We start from the raw sequence: 25206 nt of genomic DNA, 5'->3' as shown, positions 1-25206 counted from the left end.
CATACTGCAGGGAGTTCCACAATTTAAATTAAAGCTTTATATGAAGAAGTGCTTTCTTATAGGCCTATTCTGACAGTTTATTTGGATAAGATAGTTTTTGTGTTATGAAAAATAATGAATGTTTCCTATTCATCTTCTCTACAGCACTCTGTTATAGACTGTTTATATGGTCTCTTTTTATATACATATATACACATACATATATATATGTATATATACACATAAATATATATGAGCGCTTTCTAAAAACACTAGAGAAACTACTTTGTTTTTAACATTTTCTCTTCTCCTACTTACCACCCCCACCACAGAAGCAGACATCCAGGGTCAGTGAAATACTTGAGCTTTATAATATTAGTAATAAGATAAAAGGTAGTATAATACAAAGTATTTAAAACAGATGAAGAACAAAAAAATCCAAAGAGACAATGCCAGAAAGCTGAGCTAAAAAACCCTTAGCTATTTGAATAATTAAGTAACAAAACTGGCAGATAAATGTGTAACTGCATTCACTCAAAAAACACAAGACAGTGAATTTTTTGTTTAACATTTAGTAAGGCTAAAAAAAGTTAATTATGCTAGAACTTGCACTGAATTGTTCCCCCTTCATCACCGAAGTGTCCTTGTATCATCTGTTAAGCCCTCACATGACATACTCTGTTGAGCCCTGTGCAGGTAGTCTTTCATAGCAACAAACAGCTTAATTTCCCTTCAATCATTGCACATTTAGTTTCTTGTATTACCCTTTATTTTTCTATGAACTGAAAAATTAATAACGTTTATACCCCTTCCTGAAAACTGAATATTGGCTAAACTGAAATCTGATTAATGAAAGGCATGTTTTATTTCCCAAGGTTATCCTCCATGCAGATCTGCAGGAGTGGAACTTCCAGCTTCAATTCCAGGGTTAATTGGAGACTACTTGTGTGAAATTAGGCAAGTTGTTATCTGTGCACCTAGGGACTACAATAATGAGATCTATACAAAAGCAGATTAAGGGGACAATAGAATGCCTTCAGAAGGTAACTATCAGCTGATCTAACTTACAAACTGTAGAAATTTACAGAACACAAAGATGTATTGTAAGCCTTGATAAATCAGTTCTGAAAGTAAAGGCACATGCTATTAGGCAATATAACACAACATAAAAAGGGTCTGTTTAGGAAACATATGGTTGTAGATCTGCATGCTGAACATCTTCAGCTCTTTGAACAGAAAGATGTGTCAGCTCTTCTAAAAGTTTATTTTGAAACCAAGTCATGTTTTCCAGAGGTTTTGCAAACAACATATTGTTGAAGATGCTACTTCACTGGTAGTTCTAAATGTCTCCAAGGCCTCATATGGGGGAGTTTTGATTCTCTGAGTGCAACAAAATACTAAATGAAATTGAGACGAGTTAACTCAATCTAAGAAATGAATATAAAAAGTCATATGTAAAATACAATCTTTAAAGTCAAAAGGACGGTTAGACTTCTTTACTTTTCTTTATCTCAATTTGCATCTTATTTAAGCAACTGAAAAAAAATCAGAATGCAAATCTTGGCATCACTTGCAATAAAACTGAAAAACAATTGTAGCTATGAGCAGCTGAAGTTGAAAATTGTCTTTTTTCATATTTCACACTCTTACCAAATGCATGTTTTATTAAAAAAGAAAATCTATCCAACAGGAAGAGGTTGCTGACATGAAAAAAAGTTTACAATGAAACATAAGTACATCTTCCCAGTAAGTAAGAGCACTGGCGTTTTGTTTTAAAGTAAATGAAGTTTTCTCTATTGGTGAAAGGCTTCTAAGCGTATCCTGTTTGGATCTTCTGGATGTCTCAGTGCAATTCCGTATCGCAGCAGCAGCTCAATATAAGGTGGCCAAAACGAGTCACTGATTGTTAAATAGGGTTCATGTGGTGTACTCATCAATTTGTTTATAAGAATCTGGAAGACCAAAAGCATGAGATTTAGAATGTGAACAGAGCAGCTCAATTTTGATCTCCTTTAATTAAATTTATAGACAGGATTGTAATAATCATGGTTTAGACAGCCTACCTAAGAAATACAAGACTACAAGAGAAATGCAAGATCTGTTCAAGGTAGAAGTAAAATGAAGAACTTAAATTTAACTTCCCTATATATTTTCTGATGTAAAAATTAAAACTAGAATTCTCCTTTTATTCAGACTAAGTTCTTCAACATCTATCAAAAGTTCTAAAGGGATTTTAGATAGTGTAACTGTGTATACCTAAATAATCTGAACACGAAGGCAGTAAATCCTAACTTAATTAATGTTTAGTGTCTGTTAATATAGGGTTACAAGTATTAAAAAAAGAGAGAAAGCTACATTTTTGGAAATCACTTACCTCAAACCCATAATGACTTACTGCCAACAAATAATCTTACTCTTTCAGATTTTATCAGAGAAGAATGCCCATTCTTATGATTTTAACTATCTTCTCACCAATAAGATAATAACCCTCTGTCTTCTTAGATTGGAAAGATTTTTTTTTCTGCATTTTTGTCCTACTATAGCTAGTGTTAAAAATAAACAATTTTACACCTATGAGAAGTTAAACATCACTGTCGTAGTTTACAAGGTCACTGCTTCTTCACATTTTTTTGCTTGCCTCATAAAGTGGTAAGTGTATATCACTTCTTCTTTTAGCGTGACGACCACCCTACACCAGTTCCTCTTCTCTTACTACCTCCTTACTTCTCCTTCCTTTCTCAAGTAAATACAGTTAATGAAACTAAAAGCAAACATCAATCTTGTTTTCCTATTCTTTGAGACCATATGCCCTCATAATATTGCTCATGAGAAATACTGCAGACATCTACAGATGATTAAATCTTACCCATCCATGCTGCTCTCTCTACTCATCTTGGATACTAAATCTTTCTACTCAGAGCTTCTACATGTTCTAGCTCTCCAAATGTTAGCAGGTACAAAATATTCTGCCTGCCTTCTTACTGCTAAAGAAAAACACATCAAAATCCTCATTACCAAACTTACTGTTTTTTCACCCATTTGTATGTTCAGAAAAATGCTGCCCTTCTGCTGCACTTCAGAACATTCCAAAGAATTGTTCCAGTTTATTTATTTTATACTCATTTGCCCCAATTCTTAATATTTACTCCAATACATTATTTTAGATCACTTGTTGCTCATTCTTTTTTGATATTTGTATTCCAAAATAGCCTTTACAACCAGCACTTATTTAAATATATTTCTATTCTATACATTGTTTCAAATCTTAAATTATTTCCCTAAATTCTCAGTCTGATAGGAATAATCTTCAAACTAATTAAAAGGAAAAGAATTACTGCCTTTGTAAAAAATATAGCTCATTACTGGAATAAAAGGCAGTATAATAAAAATTCTGAGGTTTGCATGAAAAAGGAATTTATTGCTTGTTGTCGTATCTTACATGAATTTAAGGAAGAAGGTATCAATATCCCTAAATAATATAAATGTATACACCCAGCTGGTCAAAGTGTATTTATTAAAATGTATACCTTTCTTATTTAAAAAGCAAACACACGGGCATTAAGGAGACGTGGTTAGGAACACATCCACTGACTGTAATTTTAGATATGAATTAAACAACGATAAATCCTAAATCTGTAATTGTAATACAAAGATGAGACTGCATTTGTCTCTTTAAGGAACTATTATCTGTATCCAAGAAAACAGTTTTGAAATTTAACAGGCACTTGAAACTAGAACCAAGTTGCTCAACAACAACAAAAAAAAGAAAAACAACATAAAACAAAGATAAAGCATGTCCATAGTTTAGGCCAAGATAGTTAAAATTAAAAATAAGTCTGAATTTCTGGAACTAGTTTGTTCTTCCAAATTGAAATCAGACATTATTTGGATACGTTTGTATTCTGGAGAAGACTAATATTATCAGAAAAATATGAAGGGCGCTTCTAGAGTATTAAGAGAACTTTAAAATTTTATTTCCATAGGGAACATGGCTATTTTAAATTCTGATTTGTTTTCCAGCTCTGCCTAATTTGGCATTAATAGGGACGCTGAGATACTTGAGGCATGTAAAATGAATTTGATGATGTAAGTACAGATTCACTGTCTGGACTTTAAACTAAAGCACAACAATGTCATAGTGACCAGATCTTAGCATCTTAACACCAGAATGTTGTTATTCATCAAGTTTCCCCCTCAGGGAAAATAAAAATAAAAATAAATAAAAAGGTGTTTTTCAAGGAGGTCTTACATATAAATCCTTATAGCTATCTGAAAGCTGGGGATGGGGGAGGAAGGGGAAATTCTATTTAATTTCAAATACTGTACTTAGGACAAGAAGGAAAACCAATGCTACTCAAAAGATTTTTTTTTTTTATGTCTCCCTCAGAATTATGCTATGCAATTCAAAATCATAATTTGTAATGCGATTAAAAATACCCACTAATCCATCTTGGCATCATTATAAAATCCTTTAGAAATACATTAATCAGATTTGTTTATTTCCCCCATATGAAATAAAATAATACTGTTAATTGAAGAGACTGCACATTAATTGGGCCTCCTATAACCATTATTATATTACATTTCAGAAATACTTGTACTGAAACAGTACAACACATAGCCTGAAATGGAACATATTTGTTGTTATTGGGTTTTTTTTTTTCTTTTTTAAACCACAGCATTTGTCTCAACTAATGTGAGCCACTAAGGCTCATAAAACTTTTTTTTGTTAATAACCAATGTAAAATTCAGAGTTTAAAGACTATTTATGAAATAAGAGATAATCACTCTCCAACTCAGTTTGTTGTCTATAACAGTCTATAACAGCTAAACTATTGTCAAGGTTCTTGTAAAAAAATGGATTTTTGTTTGATAGAAATTAATATAAAAATATGATGTAACATTCCTAAAGACTATACTTTGATTTAACTATGTTAACTGTATATCATATACTCTTATCTTATTAATATATTGTGCTCATATCTGAGTATTACAAGATCCCCCAAATCTCTACATAACAAAACCATCTTACCTCTAAAATTTCATGCAGTGTTATAAGTTGTACAGCTGGCTCTTCAGAAGAGTTCTGCAAAGATAACCCCCACACAGCCAAGTTAAAAAAACAAAAATAAATAGTCAGGAAGAATCTTAATTGACAAAGAAAAACAATCACACAATTGCATAGTACACAACTGATAAATTTTACTTATACATTTAGTCATGGTACAAATACAAGTTACAAATACAAATACATTCATCCATCAGCTCAATATCACAAACTTTAAATGCAACAATATTCTTGTTAAGATTAACCTTCTTAACTGATTTTAGTACATCTACATGGGTCTACATTTAAATAAAAACAAGTATATTGTATTTATAAACACAGTACAGTAGAAAACATTCTGTGAATATTATTTATTAGGAGAATAATGTTTTTCCTCAAACTTTAGAGAAATTTTTGCAATGAGCTGCAAATCTCGCAAGGCTTAAGACTTTAGTTAATATTTTCTCATGAGTTACAGATGAGTATTTGTTTGCTGTTACTGTTGACTTTAAAAAACTTGGCCAAGTTTAAGAAATAGAATCAGAGAGTTTAAAAAAATATATTTCCTTGATAAAATATCATTTACAGTGATCCATTAGACAATTACTGGTTTCCATTTATGGCAAGCAAATCAAGTTATTCCCATTTAAACTGATATGAATTCTTTAGGCAACAATGCCAGCAAAACCATGCTGTTGCATGGTAAACTTGATTTTTTCATTTTTCAGTTTTATCAGTTTCCACCATCCATTCACACTCAACAAAATAAAGGAGATAATGCAGCACTGGTGGCTGTTTACTCAGTACTGCTGTTGAATGTTTTGACCCAAGTCCTAAAACATTAACAGATGGGCAGCACCTTACACAAGCTCTGATTCTGGAACAGACAAGGAAGCAAGACAATAAATAAGAATTCATGAAAGGCAAAGTCTGGCTCCTCCTTTCCACCGCAGAAGTTCTGCATACTCTCAACTTCAGACAGCTACAAGGGGGACACACTGCTTGCTCCAAGGAGATTTCATTGCACAAATCACAATTGAGCCCTAGCTCAATAATGTGCATCTTTGTGCCTTTATCTTGATATCATGCAGAGGAAGTAGAGGCTACACTAAGAAGCTACAAAAGCTTCCATGGAGCAGTTATGAAGATACTTTGTAACCTTGGCTATTGTATTTCCCAGGCCAAAAGTACTACTTCATAACTTAAGTAGCGGGTTCAATACTTGTGCCTCAAAGGTAAAATTAGACTGTGACCTTCAGTAGTTATTAAAGCAAATATACACAGACTAAAATCCCAAGGATATTAGTGTAGAGAGGTTGCACTCTCACAGACCTGGCAAAATTGTCTTGCTAGGTTTATAGTATACAGTGTTTTATATAATTACATTATTTACATATTTTAAGTGCCACAGATTTAATAGGTATCTCCAATTTAACCAACATGTATAAAGTCAGGATGGTCAGCATTGATTTATTTATTTATTTTACCTGAAAGGCACCTTTCTTCTCCTTCCACAGGACAGTTTGATTTACATATAGAATATTCCTTACCATCTGACTTTCCACATTTCCTATCTCAAAAAACATGTCTTTTTCTGTCTAAGATTGAAAATGCAATATAACTCCTGTCTCAGTCAATGCCTATACGAAAGGGGTAGGGTCATGGCAACAGAAACTAATCTGGGCTGCTGTGATTCAGGCTTCCCTCCAACTCCCAATCCGGGACACCTGCACCAGCTGAAAGGAGGGTGGAACCAGAAGAGCCAGGCTTGGTGGAGTTTGCACTGGGATGGAACTGGGGCATCCACCCTGGAAGCACATTCCCATTCACACAGAACTATTCAGAGCACCAGAAGCTTCCCTGAAGGTGAAACAAGATTACTAACATACACTGTTATGTTGAATCAAGGACCACCTAGCTGATAATGGGTGTGAATAATATGTTCTTCTGAATCAATGTAGCAGTGAATCTCATTGCTAATGGAGACAATTTGTATTAGTGACACATTAAGGTAAAGAAAAAGTGGCTAAAAAAGGCTGCCCCTCCTGCCTTCCCAGTGATTAACTAATCACTTTAAATGCAGTTCATAGGGGACCTGTTGCTAGGCAGGTGAGATCAAATTGAGTCAAAAGAGATAGAAGAAGCTATGAATTCACAAGGTTTAGAAGGAAAAAAAAGACCACCGATCAGAGAAATAAAACTATGTTTTAGAGTTCAGGAAATACATGAATAAAACTAACAAAAGGTAAAAACCTGGCATGGAAATTTATCAAATTGATTTGTGTAAAAAGTAAAATTTATTTTAATTGTAGATGGTGAGCTACTGTGAGCAGGGTAAGGGTTGATTAATCTCAAAGACCTGGGGCAGTTATTTTTTTCCTTAGATTTTAGTAAGGAAAATTACATGGAAAAAGATAAAGGCAGGGCAACTAATAAGAAAGAAGTTCTAACAGTCAGTCATTATAACTGAGGCCAAGGGAAACAAAAAAAAAAAAAAAAAAAATCAAAGAGTTTGTTTTGCTTGGGGCTGGGGTGGGATAAATGAGATGCAATCTATTTCAGCATTCTGAAGCACATACATGAATTCTCCACTTCTCCTATTTAAAACTCTGCTGAATATAACCCCGAGCAACTTCATCTAACTTTGAAGCTGGCCCTACTCTAATGATGGGGTTGGACCAGAAGACCTGCAGAGGTCACTCCCAGCCTAAATTTTTCTATGACTTCACAGATATAGTAGTAAATGAATCGGTGTATCTTGTTAAAGGAATTTTTTTTAAAGAAAGTAACAACATATATGGAAATAAATGGACAACTGCTTGAAATGCAGAAAATGCAACAGGTTTACAAAAAACTGATAATCACAGACTAGCCTTATAGTTTCCTGGAAGAAAAATGACCTAAACAGATTTTTCTAGATCAAGGTAAAAATTGGGCTAAAAAATAGGAAACATGATTGAAAAATGACTACTAATGAAGCCCCTGAATTTTTAATTTCTTAAATTTAATAATGGCACAAAATGTAGGGGTGATCATACTTAGCAACAGCAGGAAACTGGGAGGCACTGATATTCAGAAGAACTGAAATAGAGGAATATGGGAATGACCTCAAAAACGGATGTCATATTTCTAAGACTGCATTTGATGTTTCTATGTGCAAGATCATGCAATTCCCCCTTAAAATAAGTACTTTTATTTTAAGTTCAGGGTTCATCAGTTGAAACAACATGAAGAAAAATACAGGAGTGCAATTAGCTGTTTATGAAACTATGAGGTACTAATGTTTTGTTTATAATACTGCTTTCTTCCAGTTTCCAAAGAAGATTAATTCAAATGGAAGCAAATACAGAAAAGGAGCATTAGGATAATGCAGGGAATTGAAAAGCTATCTTACAAGAAGAGAACAGGAAAGCTTTGCTAGTTCACTTCACAAAGCAAAGAATGAGAAGGAATATGACTGCCGTCTATAATTATATCAGGAGGAGTAAACACAAGAAAGAGAACTATTCTAAGGACAATACTGGCATAAGAATAAATGGATCTGTGCTAGATGTGAATAAATTTAGACTGGAAATTAGGAGACGGTTTCTAACAAGAGTACCGAGGCCCTAAAACTCCAACAGGAACAGTAGTAACAAAAAATATTTAGTTTTTAAATGGAGCTCAATCAGAGTATTAAAGAAATTATATTATGTGGTTGTCTGCAAAAACAGGGAACTGGATTCAAGACATCCTTTCAGTCCTGTGTTTTTAAGTGTGTCTGAAAGCCAAATCAAATCCCACCTTTTCTGCAGCTTTTTTGTAACTACTCTTTTAAATAGTAATGGTGAAAGGTTTATTTTTACTGCAGACTTTGAATTTATTATGCAAAATACTCCCTGGCTGCCTATTTTCCCTAAAGTTTTAAGATAGTTTCTGGCCCAGTTTGCCTGAACAGGAAACTGATGGTTAACATTCTAAACTACACTCTAATTATAAACACTTGTCCTTATTATTGTTCCAGAAACATTGTTAGACAATTAAAATTTGCTTTGCCAAGGAAAATATGAATCCACTTGACTAGTCCAGTAAGAAAAAATGTGGAACAATTTAGAGTAAACTGCTCACCATTTCTAAATTTGGCACAACTTTGAGTCCAGTAAGAAACACAATACATTGCTATGCATCTTATTGGGTAAAGGATATGTGCATTAAAAAGGAAAATATCCAGTTGGGAACAGCCTTAAATAATACAAACTTGAAAAATATCAATTAAACATAAAGGATCAGCTAAAAGAACTACTTTTATTTCAAAATATAAGTGAAGTTTCTATGTCAGTGGCTTTAAAAAAGTATTACATCTAATTAAATAAAGTGAATATTCCAATTTTTAATATATGTATGTATACACACACTCTCTCTAAAAAACATATATATATTTTTTTTATTTTTATTTTTTTTTAAGAAAAAACGTACCTTTTTCTTCTTTTTAGCACTTCCATCTTCTTCTGGAAGGGGAAAATGCTCTTCTAGGAACTCACCCAAAGCATTCAAGAGTTCTTCCTTATATGTCCTTAGTTTCAGCATTTTATTTTTCAGTTCTTGAAATGTTCTAGTATCCAATATAATAGTGAAAACATACCAACAGAACATCAAATCCAATAAAATAATAAAAAAAATCAGTTAAAAAAATCCGTATTTTCTATTGTTTTAAGATCAACATCTTGAATCACAGACTATAAGCAGATTGTAGCAATATTTTCTATACGTTTCAAATATGTATTACTGAGTTATTTGATTTATTTTACCAAATAAGTAGTATGTTTTTAAGATTTTGACTACTTATTTTCTCCTGTTAATATTTAAATTCTTCAATAGGAAAAACTCAACCCTATAGAAATACCTTTTTTCAGAAAACTGTACAACTTGGTTTTTCATCTCTTCTTCAATTCCATTAAGAGCATCTACTATCTGCTGCTGTTCCTCATGCCACTGCTGTTCTCTTTGAAACATGAAAAGTAGGAAATAGAACGGATAGTTTTCCTGGACAAGCAAAACAATACTTTGCAAAAAAAGGTTAACGCATTTATAAATCCTAATTATTGTATTACCTTTTCAGATCTTCTCTCAGTTTTTTGTTCTTTGATTGAACTGTTGACAGCACCACTTCAAGATCATTCTTTACTTTCTGCAACTATAAAAAAAGTGAAAAACAAACCTACAGTTTACAGATAGCTAAGTCTCTAGTGTTTATGCTATGTAAGGTTATATCTGTATCTGATATATGAAGCCAGTTTTAAAGAGAGCCAAAATTATCTGTAATTTCCTAAGAAAATATTGCTATAGAGTAACACGCTAATTTAAAATTTAAATATTACTGTCCCCAGTTGCTCATTAATGTCTTACTGAGGCTCCTTAACATAACCTAGCTCATTTTAGCTGAAGCAGATTACGGAGCATTCACATGAACTGCTCATCTAATCTGATGAACCACTGAGGAGGAAAAACCTTCAGCACAAACAACAAAAAAAATGCACTCCAAAACAAAGATGCTGCAAGGAAAAATTGATTGCATTCATGAATTAAGTGACTGTCACTAGTATGAACATACTCGGAGAGTAAAGAGGGAGAAATACATTGAGACTATGGCAGCCAAAAGCAGTCCATAGGGAAAGTACACCTCATTGGGCTGGATCTTTCATCCTAATAGGTTACGTCTCTCTAACGAGTTAGGGATACTGCTGTGATTCGGAATCTTTTGGCATATTTTGTCTCCTTTTATGCAAGTTATAAGAACTGCTTTATATTTTGCTCAAACAAATAAAAATTCTGAAAATATTTTACAGAAACATGTGTTTTATACGTGCAATATCTGAAAAAAATTGGAACCCTCAACAAATTAAGTCACAAAATGGGACAGCAGACAACACACGCCATGGCAACAGACTCGGATGAAAGTATGTAACCAATCACCTTGTTAACAATGGCTTTTAGTAACAGTTGGGTTCCCTGATATGAATGACTCTAGAGGGAGGAAAGCCGCTATGAAAAAAACCAAAAAAGTAAGTGAAGCAAGACTATTTTTAAATAGCTCATAATCTTAATGTATCTTCATTTATTGGCCTATGTATGACTATTTCAATACCATACCACACGAATATTCTCAGCTACTGTTACATATCAATGGTCAACCAATATAATGTAACACTACTGCTAATATAGTCTTGATTTGCCCTTTCCTCCATGTCTAGAAGAGCTCAACAAAATATTTGCTGACTACTCCCACAGAAATCTAGGATCTAAGAATACCGACTCTTCTGTGCAACATATAATGTTACATTATTTTATATGAAGTATGAAATGCAATACAGAAAAACTTCTGCTTAAAAAAGTCATTCATTACAACTAGGAAACTTTAGTAATTACAACATAATTCAGAGGAAGAAAAACATTAAAAAAACTACAAAGCTTAAAGAAGCATGCACAATATCTTAGCAGTAGCCCATCACAAGCTAAGTAATAGAAAAATACAGGAATTGTATATACTTTTCTTGCTTTTTCAAAAACAAAAACAAAAAAAACCAGAAAATTAATATCCGTTAGCAAAAAAAGAGACTTACCTCTTCTTTTCCTAATGCTACCAGTACATCTGGATTGGTAGAAATTACTGAAAAATAAAATTAATTTTCTTTTTGCATTGTATAACAGACTTGTTTATACTGAAAAACAGTATGGTTAGAGACAAACTCACGTAGCTCCTAAAAAACCAGCTTGGCTATCAGAAGCAGTTTAACCATATTTCATGGTGTCCTGCTGGGCTACTCTACTGTCACTTTCCAGTAAAATAAACTGAATTGAAAGTGCTGTGTTAAGGTTTCTGGGTTATTTTTTATACCTCAGCTAGCTCAGGTATGTAGTGCTGAAATATAAAGTGCAGTCATACTTTACATTTAACAAGATACGCAAGCCTGATTTTTTCAGTGGAAGGGATTCTATCAACATTATCACTGGGGGAAATTAAACCAGTCTTCCAATTCCTCATAAAAACAGGCTCATCAAATGATTAAAGAACACTGAGAAGGATGAGTATTATTTTAATACCACTTTTCTCTGTGACCTGAGGTAAACCAATTTTTCATTGCATATCCACACTATTTCATAACATTATTAAAACTTATTTGATCAGAAAATTTAGCCACGTTTTCTACAGTCCAGATGCCAACATTTTGCAAATATTTTCAAATCTAAGTCATATAGATGGCAAGATATTTCACAGAATTTCACAAAATCACAGACTAGCTAAGGTTGAAAGGGCCCTCTGGAGATCATCTAGTCCAATACCCCCTGCTCGAAGCAGGGTGACCTAGAGTAGGTTGCTCAGGACCATGTCCAGTTGGATTTTGACTGTCTCCAAGGATGGAAACTCCACAACCTCTCTGGGAAATCTGCTTGCTTGTTTGCTTGTGTTTGACCACCCTCAAGAGTAAAAATGTTTTCTCAAGTTTAAATGGAATTTCCTGTCTTTCAGTTTGTGCCCATTGCTTCTTCTCCTGTCACTGGGTACCACTGAGAAGAGTCTGGCTCTATCTTCCTTACACCTTCCCATCAGGTATTTATACACTTTGATAAAATCCTCCTCTGAGCCTTCCAGGCTAAATAATCCTCACTTGCTCAGCCTCTGCTCATTTGACAGAGTCTCCAGGCCCTTAATCATCTTCACAGTCATTCACTGGACTCGCTCCAGCATACCCATGTCCCTCCTGTACTGGGGAGCCGAGAACTGGACACAGCACTCCAGATGTGTCTCATCAGTGCTGAGCAGAGGGGAGGGATCGCCTCCCTTGAGCTGCTGGTGATGATTCTCCTGATACAGCCCAAGATGCTGCTGACCTTCTTACTTAAGACTTCATTTGTAACAAAAATACATTACATTTTACAAAGAGGTAAGTGTTATTCCAAGAAGAGAGTTGGTTTGGGGTGCGTATGTGGATTTTTTTTGTTTAAAAACTAAGAGATCAAGTGAGTGTCTTAGGTTTCAGTACTCCAGCACTTCTCCACTGCTTGAAAAGAATTGTAAAACCCACCAGATTCAAAGAATTGACAAAGTACACCACCATCCTCACTATTCACAAGAACAGCTATATGTAAGAAGATGAGAGGCCCAGCTAGGCCAACCCTGGAAAACAGCAGTACTCCAGGGAAAATACTGTATTATCTGAGCATGTGGTGATATTTCTGCAGAATGCTTCTGCAGAACCTAGCTCATGGACTTTCTGAATAAAAAATGAATTGCTGTACTTAATAGCCTTCAATGGACTCCAATCACTTCTCAACCAATTTTGAAACCCATGACAACTTTCAGCATCTGCATAAATGCATGACTTCAGAAAAAGTGAAGCATTTGAATCTTTCTATTAAAAGAATAACAGCTACTCTAACAGATTTAAATTTTAACATCATGGGGGTATTTTTATCCAAGTTTGGGCTTCAAATATCTAATCTTAACAAAAGCAATTACTGATAAAAACTCTCTTTAACAAAAAGGAAAATCCTTAACCTTCATATAAAGTATTAAAGGTTTCCTAAGAACAATAAAAGTACCATTTTTGATGAAGTAATTTTATAGTAGTTTTAAATCTCCACAAACTTTGAGAAAACTTAAATTAATAGTCTTAACAGCACTGTTTGTTCAGAGATGAAAACTGGTGAAACTTGAGCTCAAAATGCATTGTTACATGTAACAATGAGAGTAAAACCTCTTTTAGTCAGAAAATTACTATCTCTAAATCTTAACACAAAATTTGAGTAGAGTATTCATAATCAGCTAGTTTTTAAGCACTACAGGAAGTAGTGGTCAGTGCTATTATTACAGCAAGATTTCTTTAATGACATTAATAGCCTATATATGCGGGATCAAATTCATTGATAGGCTTTTATTCAAATTAAATAGAGCTATTATTAATATGTTATTATAATGTATATTATAATTATAATGAGTAAATTAAATATTTGCATTAGTCACTGGCATATCTGAAGAATCCCATAAAACTTTTTTTCCTGTGATGATCACGAACCATCACTATCTTAAGTTACGAATTTCCACTATTATTTTCTAACACTTGAGTTTTAAATAGCTTGCTCTAAGCATATGATTCCCAGTAATACTGAAGGCTGTGAAACTATTAGACTAGGAGGCACATCTTCCCAGGAAAGAATCATTAACCCTGTTATGTTCATTTGGTTCCCAGCTCTGTCAGTTACAGGTGTCAAGGCAGCCTCTTCAGGGGCTAGAATATCAGTATCAGAGTTGATCCCTTCACCAAGACTTACTTCAGTGAAGAGTCAGTGCAGATCATAAGATGCTGAGGCAGTATACTTATGGCAGCCACTACTGCAAAGTACACAGGCTGCTGTATCTACTATCATTTAAAGTTTTTTTTCAGTTATGATTCATTACACTTGCAAATGTAGGTTGCAAAAATCGAATGGATGTCACGAAAAATAGTCTACTGATACGTAGTACAATTACTAGGCAAAATAATACCAGATGCTAAGAATACAAGAGCAACTACTATGCATGTCTTTACACAGAAACTCCTACTTGTTAAAATAAGAGGAATTTGGCAGAATATTGATAGTTTGCGAAGTAAAACAGAAGTTAGACAGAGACCACAACTGTTTTATAAAGTTTAAAAAAAAAAAAAAAAAAAAGGTTGCTTCCACTTTTTTATTCTGCAAAGGTAAAAGTTAAATTCTATTTTTAAGAGCCAAATGCTTGTTAAAAAGTTTTATTTTAGCTGATCTGGCAGCTCTAGAGCTACATAAATAGTATCAGAAATTGAGAAAGAACAAAAGACTAAAGTAAAAGCTTTGCAAAAATAAAAAAAATTCGCATTGTGGATTTAAGCCCATTTGCCAAGATTGTGCCCAATGAAGTTTAGAACTGCCAAGTTATAACCTCTGAAAATAAGGTTTAAAATGGAAATGCTGACAGACTCTCATTTACAAGAATTGTACTGGCCATTACTAAAAACAGAAACCAAAGTAGCAAGACAGCCTGACATTCATGCTCTAAGTAAATTGTATGAAACCAATATTTCTACTATTCCTATTTATGTTCTTTCAGACAATGTTTCCAATTAAGCAACTCCTCCTTGAAAACAAACAATAGGTAGAAAAAAGCCAAGATGTAAAGCCAACACGAAAGATTTAAGCCCATCAGACTCTCCATTTTCATACAACCACTATAATTTCATACAAATTCTTTAAGGAACCTCGTTTTCTTTCCCTCAGAAAAGTAGCCAAAAAGAGAACTTATAAAGACAAAGCTTTGACTGCAAAATGATAAATTATTCATATCATAATATGCACAGATCATTTATCCAGTATAAAATTAAGATTTCTAATAATAAATCTTATTACCTGGGAACAAATTAGAATGTTTGAGCCAAGCAACTCAGCAAGCCAATAAAAATAGGTATGCCCCAAGAATATTTTTAAGCAAATAGCTTAAAATTTAAACAGATTACATATTCTAGTAACAAAACGCAACATCTGAAGTTATTTTACCCAGATAAAAATTACAAGTGCTTTCGATTCATCTGCAGCTTCGTAAGTCAGCAGCTTATTCAGAAACAGCAGTCAAACAGTATTTCCAAATTCAATTTCATACTTTTGGTCTACACACCTCGACTGACCATTCTTAGAGACAGGCTAACAAAGCATGTGAACTATAGATTTGTTCCAACAAAGCAGCAATACCTATTTCTAAGAAAGAAGAAATATTTACATTTTTTTCAACTCCTATTATTTGATCATATGCTATGTAGCACATAGATAAACTTTGACAGAAGCTGGAGAAGCAACTTTAACATTCCTCTGAAAACACATTCCAATTTGGCCAGGTTACAAAATATTGGAAATCTCCATTTGCTGTCTCTGTCACATTCCTATCATTTTGGAAATGCTAAAAAGGACAAGATTCTGGCACAAAAACATTCTAATGGGTCAATGTATGGATACGCAGACAGTAGAGTTACACCAATAAATTTTGCCAGGTTGAAAGATGCCAAAGGGTCCTTGACAGTAGACATAGAACTGACTGCTAGAACACTAATGACAGTTCAACATAAACTGTTTCATGAGTCTCCAAATGGAACACCTGAAAGACCACATTACTTTACCTGCACTTCAGTTCTGAATGGTTTTATTTTCACTATGCCTGGACACATCAGTCATGCAATGCAGCAACACCAGTTAGCACTGATGCTTTGTATAGAAGGCATCTTGAAGAACTGAGGAATTTATGTTTTGACTGATGAGACTGACAACTATAAAAGAGTTATCATTTGTCTCAGCGGTTTCTGCTTCTCAGGATGAACAAGTGATCTGGATTCCTGTGTGGTTACAATATGCTGAAGTGTCTTTTATCACTTTTTCTTGATCTGGAATCTCTGAACCCTGTTAAATCCAAGCTAGACATTTTATTACACTGTAGTGGGTTTACCACCAAAGGTTTACTTGAAAGTTTCAGCTAGCACATCACAATACAACACACTTCTGTGAAATACTAGTTTTTTTAAAAAAAGCATGGATAAAAATATGTTTGAGTGAACTACTGTTGAGTTTGTTATTAGTACTTGCAAAAATTAAAAGTATACTGGGTTCTTAAAAGACAACATAAAGACAAGTTTGTTTTCCAAGGTAGTTCTATCCTAAAAAGGAAGAACAGATAAAAGATGGAGAAGAAACAATCACAGAAAGGACAAACCTGAAGAAAAGTAACAGTATAATGCACTTCTGTGATTTAGGACAAAATGTTTTCAGAGATCTGCCAGCACTTATTTTCCCTTTAACTGATTGATAAATGGTAGGAATTATGCATTCATTTGTCCAGAATCAAAGGATTAAGTCATAGGATAATTCACTTCGAGGACTGAGGTGCTCAAAGAATATAGTGTAACAACCAGAAAGGAAACATATCTGCTACTATGGAAGCATTTCATTTTGTTTTTAAGTACTTATTGCATAATAATATGAGCAACAAATATATTAAACATATGTTCAGTCTAAGATGCCTAGATGAAAGATACTTTGTAAATGTAAGGTATACTCATAAACTTTTAAGCTGTAATACATATTAAAAACAAAAAACCCCAAAAGAAACAGAAAACTTACTTTCAGGACTTCTTTTTTGCCATTGATTATACTCTGCTGTTAAAGCTTTCACTCGCGTCATTAACAAGGAAAGCTGTATAACAAAAAAAAAAAAAAAGCTTCTCTTGAAGTGTGCTGAGTTGCGTTGGAGTTAAATGAGGTAGAATGGGATAAAAATTCATTTATTAGCTTTATACAGCAAAAAACAAAAGAGCACCTATTTACAGGTATCACAAAACTTATTTGTTCTTTTTTTCAGAAGGGGTAAATCAGAAGCCTTCACAGTTGGATTTTTTCCTTCATTTCCTCTACAATATCAGACAATTGCAACTGAAGATGAGCCACTAGAAGCAATGACAATACTTCACATACTCCTTCCTAGATGTATGGCTGATATACATGCTGAAGGTTAAATGGACTTCAGTTGATGTGTGTAATGATTAAACAAAAGCTTATCTTCCAAATAACCAAGAGCTGAAGATGATACCTATCAAAACTACATATGTGGACTCCACAAAAAAATGCTTAGGAACTACTGCTCTAACTCACTGTAATCACTGAAAATACAGGAGCAATAAGACAAAACACCAATCCAGGAAGGGTTATCAAAGGAAAAAACCTAAACAACCTTTGATTTAAAAAAAGTACTTACTTTAATATTTTAACAAATTCTGGAGAAAGAAGAACGCATTATTACTATTCCACTTCCTGAAATTGGGGGCTATACTTACAAAATATTTTTCAAATAGATTATATAATACATGTACATATTACAAACTAGTAATCTGATAAGAAATGAAGCATGCTTAATTAAAAGTGTACTGTTTTTATGGTCAATCATTCCATAAAAGGTACTGCAGATTGCAGTTGGCTTTTTGCCACCTAAAAAAAAAAATAGTCAAGAAAAAAATGTGCTAAGAATCATCATGCAGGATTTCAAAATAAAAAAACACCAAGAATTGACAACTATAGTTTGGCTTTTCACTACTCAAAATAACTTTTAAGAGTGCATCTTTAAAAGTTTTAAAGTTTTAGGCAGAGAGGGAAAAAGAAAAAAAAATTAAACATCAAATATTTTGTATTTTCTATATCAGCTAGTGTCAACACTTCTGTAATACTACAGCACTACTTCTGAGAACACCCTCAGCTCATTCTTTAAACTGTATAGTAAAAGTATGTACAAAATGTTTTGGATATTCCAATAACTGGACTTAAAACATACAAATAAATTAATACCACCATTCAGCAACCTTAAATCAAGGACACTCTTTTCAACAGAAAGGACATACAGCAAAAAAGTATATCAGACATCTCTGTTATACCCTATATATATTCCCATGAAAATATGCTGCTTATTATGTATACCATTAAATTGTAGACTAGAATCAGTCCCCAAATGTAAAGCATAAAACCACACAGAGCACACTGCATGATTATAATCTTCAAGTGATTAAGGGATAAACACTGGTGACAAGGTCTGCAGCAAAGAAAAACCTACAGCTTCCAAGAAAATACATGTGACTGTTAGGACAGTAATATGATCACACAAAAGTGCTGACAGTGGGTCTAACACAACCTTTTCCTCTCCTCCCTATTTTCTATCACGAAGTACAATCTGACCTTGCAACTCCATTTCATCACTGTCTTGCTTTGACAGCTTTCAAGAAAAGCACAACTCCACAGTAGAATTTAAGAGTATTAATTACATGGTACAATGTGCTTTAGTAAAGCTGCAAAGAAACAAAAAATCCTGAGTCTATGCCCAACTAAAATGATACAAAATTTATTTCTATTTCTAGGATTTCATTCAGAGTTCTAAAAAGAGAAAAATACTGTATTTTATACATTTGAATTATACATCTTTATTTTTTATTTATTTAGAGTAAATAATGGTTTAGAAAAGTTTATTACTAGCTAGAGATTAATGTTAGTAATTAATGGGTAAATATCTGAATGTATTCAACAGATACATCCCTGAAGAAAAGTAATTTTGTTAATCATTCAGTCAAATACACTGAATCTACTCTCTCAGTATGCTTACTGAAGTCACATAAGATGGAAATTTATAAAACCTAACAATTTTATCTAACCAGCTAAAAGTTTGATTGTTTATATTCTTCCAAATTCAGGGTGCACATATAGGTTTTATTTTACAGGTTCATATTTAGAATTTACACACACCTACAGAGTGAGCCAACATTGCCTTTTTCCATATTCTCAAAAATGTGAGGGATCCAGGAATTCAATTTCATGCACTCAATGTTGCTCAATTCATTTCTAATTCAAGCACATAAGTTTCCTAATGATATCCACCAATGGGGAAAAACAATACAGTCATTTCCAAGAAAGACGTTTCAGAGTAAAATTAAAGGTATCTATATACAGTTTCACAAATGACACATACACTGACTAAGAATTAGTCCAAATGGCTATTAGAAGTTAGATGCCGCTGCATTTTGCTGCTAATGTTGGTTATTTATCAGGTTGCATGGCTAGACTGCAAGTAACCTTTTTTGCTATATGTAAATGCAACTTTTCAGCATTTGCTGGACACTAACGTACTTCAGAATAAATCAAAGTTAAGAAGAGTAAAGCTGACTGCTTTAGACACTAAATGAAGATGATTTAGTTTGCTTATTTTGAAAACATAATTTCTTTAGAGAAAAGATTTTGTGGAGAATAAAAAAAATATATTGTCTTACCTTGGCATCTGATTCTGGCACTGTTTCTGTTCCTAGAAGTGTTAGTTTGCTTTGACACTTGGTAGAAAACAAACAAAACAAAAAACAGCATTTACTTTCTCTTTTCTTTTCTAGGAGAGAAAGGTGATGGTTAAAAATTCCAATAAAAATTGTTTACTATAGGGGGAAGGAGGGGGGGGAGGGAAGGGTGGGAATTGATTTGGCTCCAAGCAGTCTTTCAGAGCCTGACCCAAAACAGCAAAGACATATTTTGAAGTTATACTACAGTAAAAAGGTGGAACTTGTTGAAAAGTAGAAAAGCAGCAACTAGCAAGAGAGGAAGTATGATCTGAGGAAAAAAAGTGCAACTTATGGGGGAAAGGTTTATAAGAAAACAGACACTGAACAGAAAAAGAAAATAAGAAACTGGCAGGAGACGAGTCATGGACATGGAATAGGGAAGCTGGTATGAAGTTAACACAACTCGGTACTACTATTCTGGCTCTGCAAACAGAGCAATCACATTATAATACCTGGTTTTTGTTTTAACTTATTTAGCAGGGAAATACACTGTATGCTTCAGAAGTGGACAGATTTTTAGAAGGGCACTACATCAGATCCCATTGACCATAACAGGATGTATACCGAGTCTGAAATCCAGGCTACCACAGATGTACAAGGCATTAGTAAGAGACATCTGCTAAACTTTTTCTTTTTTTATACCCGTTTATGCTGACAGTAATTCTTCCTGCCCCACTGCAGCACAGGATGCATTCTACTGAGTGTATTACTAAGCAGTGATTTGGAAACCTTACTGTTCATGTTTGGAAATAAACACATGAAATAGGATTTTTCCAGTAAAAAGTGCTAATGCTGATGCAATAATTGGAACGTTACCTCATAAACCACGTAACCTGAGGAGGTAATTCAACAGCTATTAGTTCTTTAAAATTGTCTGGTGAAACATAATGTTTGCATCCATGATGCGATAATCACAAAAATAATACAAATCCTAACTGGTTTTATCAAATTCCAAAAATACTGCATATGATCATTTCCTTTATTGTTTTGGGGCTATTAAACATTTTAACTTCCCTTTTATCTGAAAATTTGAAAGGAACATTATATCCTCTGAGATTAAAAAAACCTGAAGGCAAACAAAACATCCATTGCTAACTTTTTACGGTACTTCATAATCTAGATGCAGGATTCCCTAACACTATACTAGGATTCCTATATTTTTCATTTCTTTATATATACATGTGTGTGCGGGTGCACACAGGCATGTACAGCATTTATGTAATATAAAATATGGTTATATGATACATTATAATATACATATATACACCTAAAATATAGGAATCCATATATATATATAAATATAAATTACACATATGTATATTCCTATGTTATATTCCCTGCCACAATATTAGGATATGCGTGGTGCCAAATTCTTAATAACACAACTGTTCAGATTATCTCATCCAATAGCAAATATCAACATTTTAGTTGTTTTTGAGATAGACTTTTTTATATTTGAGGCCTCAGTTTGGTATAGTGTTTTGCTTTAATCTACTTTAAGATTTGAAGTATTTTTAATTCTGTTCAGTTTCTGATATTTTTAATGCCTTGTATTTACAACAAATACTACATAAAATAGAATCAAAGCAATTAAGACTCTCAAAACATAATTTAGAACATGATTTTTCATCAGATCCAGAATAATCTCGTGAATGCATATTATTCTCTTGCAGATAATCTTTGCAGGGATTTTGCTTTACTTAAAATATTCAAATAAAAACAGCTTGCTCTCATGTGTTACTATAAGCACACTGGACCATGTGTCAAGAGATACATATTTTATTCTTGAGGATATAACTGTTGGATTGTATGAGTGTATGCAAAATGCATCACCCTTCTAAGCCTCTCCTTCTCTTCCCATCTCCTCCTGTCTCTCATTTGTTTAAGACCGTAAGTATCTGCAGACCGCAATTGACTTCATTTTGTATGAGACTAAAGAGAGGGGTATTCTCAGTCTCGGTTTGCTGGTACTGCCACAACACAAACAACAATTGTTTATATTTTTCTTAGTTTTAGTATATGCTCCCTCTCTACTTAAGATTTAACTAAATCATAACATCAGCACACTGTAAACAGAGACTGACATTGCAAGGCATTCTTCACCCCTGTCAGAATTTCTACCTCTGGCCTTTGAAGGTGGTGTTCGTGTTGGTGTTATTGTGTGGGGATTTGGGGGGATGGGGGCCAGGGGGAAGTGTGGTGATGATGCAAGGAAGGGAGGGGAGATGAAAGACAGAACACTGAGAAAAGTTTACAACAAACCTAGTCTCCTACTCAGAACTGCCATACCTCTTCCATCTGCTTCCAAATACTCTCACATTCATCCAAGAGTTCTTCTTTGGCATCTGTGTGACACACTGACTCACTGACAGTTTCTGGAGGTACATGCTGGTAGTCTGACATCCGTTCTGGTAATTTTTCAGCCTATTATCAAACAAATAGAACCATTACCACAAAGATTTACAATACATATAAACAGGATACTGAATCATACCTACTACTTTAAGACAAATACGTAACAGAACAAACTCTTTGAATCCATGAAGTTTTCAGTTAATGCCCCTGTAATTCTAGACAGCAGCTAATCATCCAGTAAAATCAGCTAATGGTATTACTGAAGCCAATTTTGAAACAAGATAACAACACTGTTATTTTTTTTAATTGAATCACAATCTTAAATTTTCAAGACTACTATGGATGATCTGCACTTGTGGGGGGTTTTTTTTGTTCTTTTTTCTGATAACTTTACTAAAGAAACAGTAAAGAAATAGTGTACATCCACAAAGCCACACTCTTCTTCCAGATACCTGCAAAGGTCATCTTCATAGTCACTTTTGCTCTATTTTCCAATAAATGTCAAAAAGACTGAATTCGACTGCCTTGGAGATTAATGAGAGAAAGCAAAAAACAAAAGAACCTGAATGATATGTATGCTACTGAATGAAGAGGGCGCCAGGAAGGCCAGGAAAAAAATCATCACAGGTAAAATTAAAAAGTCTGAGGAGCTGTTGGGTCAAATAGAAACACATATATTGAGAAACATGATCCTAGTTAAGTCTATAAAGAGAAATATAAGTGACAACAGCAACTAAGGGGGAAACAAGAAGGGCCAAAGTGGCACTTAAAAGAAAAAATGTTAAAGATAAAACAACCCATAGGAATTTCCTAAATATAAGAGATTCAGAAAGCCTTTAGAAACACTTAAACATATCACTGAACCTACCAAATAGCTTGAGATTAAAAGGAGACAGTAAAGAACAAAGATCTAATGAAGAAATAAATGATAACTTTGCCATCTTGATGATGGAGAAATCCTAAGTCAACTGTTTGTTCTTCCTCAGAAAAAAAAGAGGTGTCAGAGAAAGATATACTGAACAAATGAAAAATTTAATTCCAAAGTTCAAGTATGCTGCAGCAGAGTGGCTAACAAAGAATAATAATGTCTCACTGAACACAGGAAGTATTCTAGAGTATTGAAAGGTAGCAATACTTCTAATAGGCTATCCTGGCAAATTTGCTGCATCAGTAATTAAAAACAGAACACTAAAAAAATCTGGATTACCATGATCTGATAAGGTCTAACGAGAACAGTTTTTGCAAAGGAAAAATCATTATCTTCCTAAGAGTCTTGGAATGACTCCATAACACAAAAGAGAACTAGCTCACATAATTTATTAAGGCTTCTGAAACGCCTCCAGCAAAGTCCCCCACAGAAGGCTAATAAAGAAGCTAGGCAGTCTTGAGATAAGATGTAAACTTTTGTTTCAGACTAAAAACTGGCAAGGAGACAAACAAACAAAAAAAGTCTGAATAGATCATTTTAATTCTGGCAAAAAGCTAGAGGGAGCACTGTGTCAGTCAGGTAGTATGGATTTAGCATGAAGGATCTGCAGTACAGCTGACAGGGCCCAGAGGAGACAAACAAGCAAAATATAATGACCTGCTTTGGAAACATTTGAGAGGGGGGAAAACTCCTGTCCCCCTTCTTTTCCTCCACTCAGTAATAAAGTCAAACCAAAAGAAAAACACTATGTGAGATAAATATCTCTGAATACACAGTGAGAAAAATCAAAAAGTTTAAAGTAACCATTATAATTATTTTATGATTGCTGACCTTTGAAAGGTTAATGGTAAGGATTTTAAACAAAATTTCAAAACATACATGGTATGGAAAATAGTATAGGCCTCTGTGGAGCAAGACAAATCAACTTGCAGTTCTTAACAGTGTGCTATGTTAATTACTTTATAAAGTATATATAACCAAGTGTCACATTTGTTTAGATGATTTTCCTCAGAGCTTGTAGTTAAGAGATTTTCTGTGTCAAAATATTAGGTCTCTGTTTACACTCCTTACCTGAAAGCTTTTTGTTTACCCATTGTAGTTCAAAAACACAGAACTTTTTCATCTCATAAAAATACTAAACAAGAAGTAAATCTATTAGAAACTGAGCTACAATGCACGCTTGTCCCTGCATGCATCTTCCTTCTTGCTCCCTTTCAGAGGTATATAATTGGGTAAAAACATGTTCCCTCCTCCCCCCATAATTTCGCCCCCATACCATTTTTTCATAAGAAAAAAGGTGTTTTGTTTCATGCTTTCAAAGTTTTTGGAAAGTTCTTTCACACATGAATAAGGAATACCAACGTAACGAAGTGCGCAAATGACAAATATGTAATCTGTCAGGGCGAGAAGAGACCGTGAAACTTGAGACCTCTAATCAAGGCAAGGGAATATGCAGACTTTGTGCAAATTATGTTTAACACCAACAAATACAGAATAACCATATACTGGAAAAAATTCAGAGATGGGAAAGGAGAGCAATGGTAGGCCTGAAAAAACCGTTAGGGAAGAAAGAGTGGAAGTCGGGACAGCGCACCTCGGCGAGGGGGCGCACACAGCAGGGCGCCGGTGACACCCGGTGAGGTGAGGTGCTCTCCTCCTCCCCCCCACAAAAGCCAGAACCAGGGGCAGCGAGAGAAGAAACGGGAGAGGCCGACAGGCCCCGCGCGGCGCGGCGCGGCCCAGTCCAGCGGCCGGGAGCCGCCGCGGCTCCTCCGAGGGGCCCCGGGGCGCGGCCGGGGGGCGAAGGCCGCCCCTCCCCCCTGGCCCCCCCGTTACCATGGCAGCTCCGCGGCTCTCCGCGCGGCCCGGCCCGGTGGCTTCCAAGTCTGCGCGCGCTCCGCGCTCACTGGCTGCGCCGCGCCGCCCGCGAAGTGGCGTCACTCTCGGGCGCCGCGAGGGGCAGGAAGGGGGTGGCGTCGCGGGGAAGTGACGCGCGGCAG

The 25206-nt window shown here is 34.6% G+C and overlaps 1 protein-coding gene and 1 long non-coding RNA gene across 3 annotated transcripts in view; one reads left to right on the top strand and one right to left on the bottom strand.

The window, feature by feature from the left end:
• LOC135324199 (uncharacterized) overlaps window positions 1–19861 on the top strand; it is a 44987-nt gene extending 25126 nt beyond the window's left edge. Inside the window, exons 2-5 of one of the 2 annotated variants that reach the window (XR_010385555.1) lie at window positions 10852–10962; window positions 12534–12614; window positions 12699–12948; window positions 17421–19861. This is a non-coding gene — a long non-coding RNA (uncharacterized LOC135324199). The remainder of the gene's footprint in view (window positions 1–10851; window positions 10963–12533; window positions 12615–12698; window positions 12949–17420) is intronic. The other variant, XR_010385556.1, reaches the window with a different exon arrangement.
• On the bottom strand, window positions 328–25167 carry LOC112987036 (centromere protein K). The gene is made up of 10 exons (XM_064499951.1): window positions 25043–25167; window positions 22213–22347; window positions 19864–19920; window positions 17183–17255; window positions 11626–11672; window positions 10117–10199; window positions 9909–10007; window positions 9482–9617; window positions 5012–5065; window positions 328–1931 (listed from the first exon to the last, which is right to left on the bottom strand). The coding sequence occupies exons 1-10, from the start codon at window positions 25043–25045 to the stop codon at window positions 1773–1775; spliced, it is 846 nt and encodes a 281-aa protein (XP_064356021.1). The 5' UTR covers window positions 25046–25167; the 3' UTR covers window positions 328–1772.
• Window positions 25168–25206: the final 39 nt, after the last annotated feature.

This window comes from Dromaius novaehollandiae, chromosome W, assembly GCF_036370855.1.
Source record: "Dromaius novaehollandiae isolate bDroNov1 chromosome W, bDroNov1.hap1, whole genome shotgun sequence".
NCBI lineage: Eukaryota > Metazoa > Chordata > Aves > Casuariiformes > Dromaiidae > Dromaius > Dromaius novaehollandiae.
The sequence above is the reverse complement of the archived record's forward strand: the minus strand, read 5'-3'. Positions and strand labels throughout refer to the sequence as shown.

Coding starts and splice junctions, on each gene's coding strand:
- LOC112987036 (XM_064499951.1), bottom strand. Junction 17,256..19,863: donor TGCCAGAATCAGATGCCAAG/GTAAGACAATAT, acceptor TTTGTTATACAG/CTTTCCTTGTTAATGACGCG. Junction 10,200..11,625: donor TAGCATTAGGAAAAGAAGAG/GTAAGTCTCTTT, acceptor CTTTTTTTATAG/TTGCAGAAAGTAAAGAATGA.